This window comes from Cynoglossus semilaevis, unplaced genomic scaffold (genome assembly GCF_000523025.1).
Source record: "Cynoglossus semilaevis isolate Cse_v1.0 unplaced genomic scaffold, Cse_v1.0 scaffold1099, whole genome shotgun sequence".
Lineage (NCBI taxonomy): Eukaryota > Metazoa > Chordata > Actinopteri > Pleuronectiformes > Cynoglossidae > Cynoglossus > Cynoglossus semilaevis.
In genome coordinates this window covers 46,122-49,501 of record NW_007585140.1, presented here as the reverse complement: position 1 = coordinate 49,501, position 3,380 = coordinate 46,122, and the positions used below count along the sequence as shown (strand labels likewise).

The following is a 3,380-nucleotide window of genomic DNA, read 5'->3' as shown; positions in this document are numbered from 1 at the left end:
GGGGGGGACGTCTGGTCTGATGATGTAATACGTCGTTTGGTGGTGGTAGCTGACGGCGTCACACCTCGTATGTTTTTGGCTTCATGGTTTTGGCCGTCTCTGATTCGCTGGTAAATCGATGACGATAATGTATGAGAATCAATAGCTCCTCCTTGTGGCCAGTGTGGCAGAAGCAGAGACTACTTGATATGCGGTGTGTGTGTGTGTTGTTGTCGTTGATACCAGTGTTCATTTCCTGTTTACCACCACCGTTTGGGTGATCGCATGAGCTGTTGATGAAAAAACCTCAGCCGGGCCTGACCAGTGTGTGTGTGTGTGTGTGAAGGTGTGTGTGTGAAGGTGTGTGAAGGTGTGTGTGTGTTTGGGTTTTTAACAAATGTGAACGTTAATGAAGATTCATTAAAAAAACAACGGTCGTAGGAAATCCAATCAGAATGTTGATGTGAAACTGCTAAGCTACGCATCATGTTGCTAACATGCTAACATGCTAACTCATCTAAGGTGGATTAGCAGCACATCGTCACTGTTTACACACGTCATCATTTATACGTCGTATGTTGGAGAACGGATGGTCACTGAGACACTGTAGGATTCTATTTATATTTAATTAGTTTATTTTAATATTCCTATGGCTTTTGTATGATGAATCTATATTATATATTAAATATTTGAAAACTAGTTTGTCTCTGGATCCTTAGCTAACGTTAGCTCCAGCATCTCTCCGTTAGTTCGTTAGTTCCGTTGTTTCCTCCCTTCAACCCCAGCACAGCCGGGCTTCAGGGATGTTTTTTTTCCTCCAGGTCTTTGACCACAGATATCTGCTGTCTCCTTGTCACACTTCTACCTGCTCTATTAGCATAAGCTCATTTGTTTCTCATTAATTAAACACTAATGTCAAACCACTAATGAAGGCGAGGTTACCACGGTGGAAGGAACACAGGAGTGAAGAGCCCAGAGGAGCTCTACCATCAGGGGATGATAGGTGTTCTCGTTAGAGGTTAGAGGTCGTGCAGAGCTGCGGGACTCCATCACACACACACACACACACACAGACCCCCCCCCCCAGGCCTCTCCAGTCTTCACCCAGTGAACAGCAGGACTTCACTTCTACTCCCTCATTATTGGCCACCATCTGCCCAACCTCAGCCTCACATCATCCTTTCAACCCAACGGCCAATCAAAAGTCTCCTCTCACTCTCCACAGGCACCGCGGCTCCTTCTACTCCTGTCTTCTCTTCCTTTATTTTTAACTCTTCTTGCATTGAGTTTTTAATTTGAAGAAGTTTTGTGTCAGCCACTTCAGCGGGAGTTTCTATCGACTCACTTTCTCTTTTTTAGAGCTCCAACAAAGTCGAGAAAACACGTTTTTATTTCAGACTGAAAGTTTAAACCAATCATACAAAACGAACGACCAACGATAATTAGAGACTGATCGACCAATTAATAAAAAGATCATTGAAAAAACCTGGAATCCTGCAGCGACTATGATCGATTGTTGTCATTGTACTGTGACACATGAGACTAGTGGTAGGTTGAGGTCACTGCAGGTGAGGACTGCACGTTAGATTGAAAATACATTTGGTTTCTGGAGTCTGAAGACTGCGGTGTCGGATTACCTTAAGTTATGCTGCGACACACGACGTTTAATTAGAGCGTCTCTTTAGTGTCCGCAGAGGGAACGGCGTCGTCAGGAGGAGACAGATGGTGCAGCAGATTTAGACAGTCCACTTCCTGTCAGAGACGTGAACCTGCGACATCAAAACACCGTGTTTCTGTGGAAACACCGATGTCAGCGGACACTTCTGAACTCACCTCAGACGAAGAGTGTTTTCAGACGGTGATGTGTTCAGGTCAGTTCATCTACAGTCAGTGACCCTCTCCTCTCTGTGTGTGTGTGTGTGGGGGGGGGGCAGCCCCGCAGGTTTAGAACTGTGTTGTGGAACACGTGTTTCTTCCTTTTCTCTGCGGAGAGACTGATGTTTTCAGTTTCTCTGAAGGTGAAATTACACGACCGTCATATTCACTGTATGGCATCAGTTCTTAGTCCTTTCTTACAAAGTCGTTTGTCCGACCCTGGAAGACCCCGTCTCAAACACACTTGACCTTTTGCCCCTTCCATTGAGACTAAAGCGCCTCTAAAAGGAGATTAACTCTTCCAGAAACTAATCCAGTCCCACATCACCAAAATCATTCAACACATCCTGAGCTCGTGGCTTCATGTCTCAGCCCCGTCTCCTCTGAGTCTGGACCGGAGGACCAGCGGTCCGTCTCACTACCGTAGGTGACGTCTCTGTCTGTCTTCATGTTGTCTTCGACTTCTGTTTAGAAAGCTTACAGCCGACGCCCGGGGAGAGCGGCGGAGCTCGTGGTGACAGATAAACAGGATTTGGTGTCTGGCGAGGCTGAGATTGTCAGCTCCAATCTCAGAGAGAATTACAACCGACAGACAGCACCGAGCCCTGTCTGTCTGTGGGCAGATTAGTGGGCGACGCCGACTCCTCCATCACCACAGGGCTGCCCGCTTTATTTATGGCTGAACGCAGTGAAACAGCCTCATCAAAAACAGACGGTAAATGTCAGAGTCTGCTTTAGAGAACTGACTGACAAATCATTAAAAATACCAGTGACGGTGACACCGGTGACGGTGACACCGGTGACGGTGACACCGGTGACGGTACACACCAATACTTTAGGTACTGATGTGTACTGTATAATGGCTGTTGTTGAGTTGTGAGAGCTAACAGTGTGGAACAGCCCTGAGCCCCGCCCCTCACTTTGAGAACCTCTGCTCTAGTTCAACCTATTAGTTGTCCTTTTTTTGACGTGCTCTGGTTCCGTCCAGTGGAGGTGGACCTCAGACAGACGGACGGTGTTAGGTGTCACTCAGTTCATATATGATTGTGTCTGTGTTGACTTCACTCACTGCTGCTGCCCGTCTCTGCCTCTGGGTGGAGCTGTGTTCATCCCAGTCATTTCCAGGCGCTGTGTTATGGTAAACAGATAACGGTGACACTCTGTATTCCTGTTTAATTACCACTGATTAGAGGAAAAGCAATGAAGCAAACCAGCTCGGTGTTTAATCAAAGGCTCGTAGTAAAAACCTGTTTTGTTGTTTGGATCGTAACGATTGTTACGATTGTTACGATTGTACGGCCGGTCGTCTTCACCACAACCGTGTTTATTAGTTTGGATTTAATCTGTCTGAAAAACAAGGAATATGTCAAAGGTCAAACCACAGGAGTGACGGACACGGAGCTCATCAGACCGCTCAGTCTAAAGGGATGTTTCACTGTTTTTGTGTCTCTCACCGCCCCCATCACTGTCTTCTGTTTTGAGCCCCCCCCCCCCCGCGCGGGGCGGGGGGGGGCGTGCGGGTGGTT

At 47.2% G+C, this 3,380-nt stretch overlaps 1 protein-coding gene across 4 annotated transcripts in view; it reads left to right on the top strand.

Annotated features, from left to right (window-relative positions):
* mgat4c (mgat4 family member C) overlaps nt 1–3,380 on the top strand; it is a 40,069-nt gene that overhangs the window by 21,194 nt on the left and 15,495 nt on the right. For 2 of the 4 annotated variants that reach the window (XM_017030955.1, XM_025053856.1), the window contains exon 3: nt 1,665–1,850. The exons of the other annotated variants lie outside the window; for them this stretch is intronic. In XM_017030955.1, coding sequence (XP_016886444.1) covers nt 1,787–1,850 — 64 coding nt within the window. In that variant the 5' untranslated portion in view covers nt 1,665–1,786. The remainder of the gene's footprint in view (nt 1–1,664; nt 1,851–3,380) is intronic. 4 annotated transcript variants of the gene reach the window in all.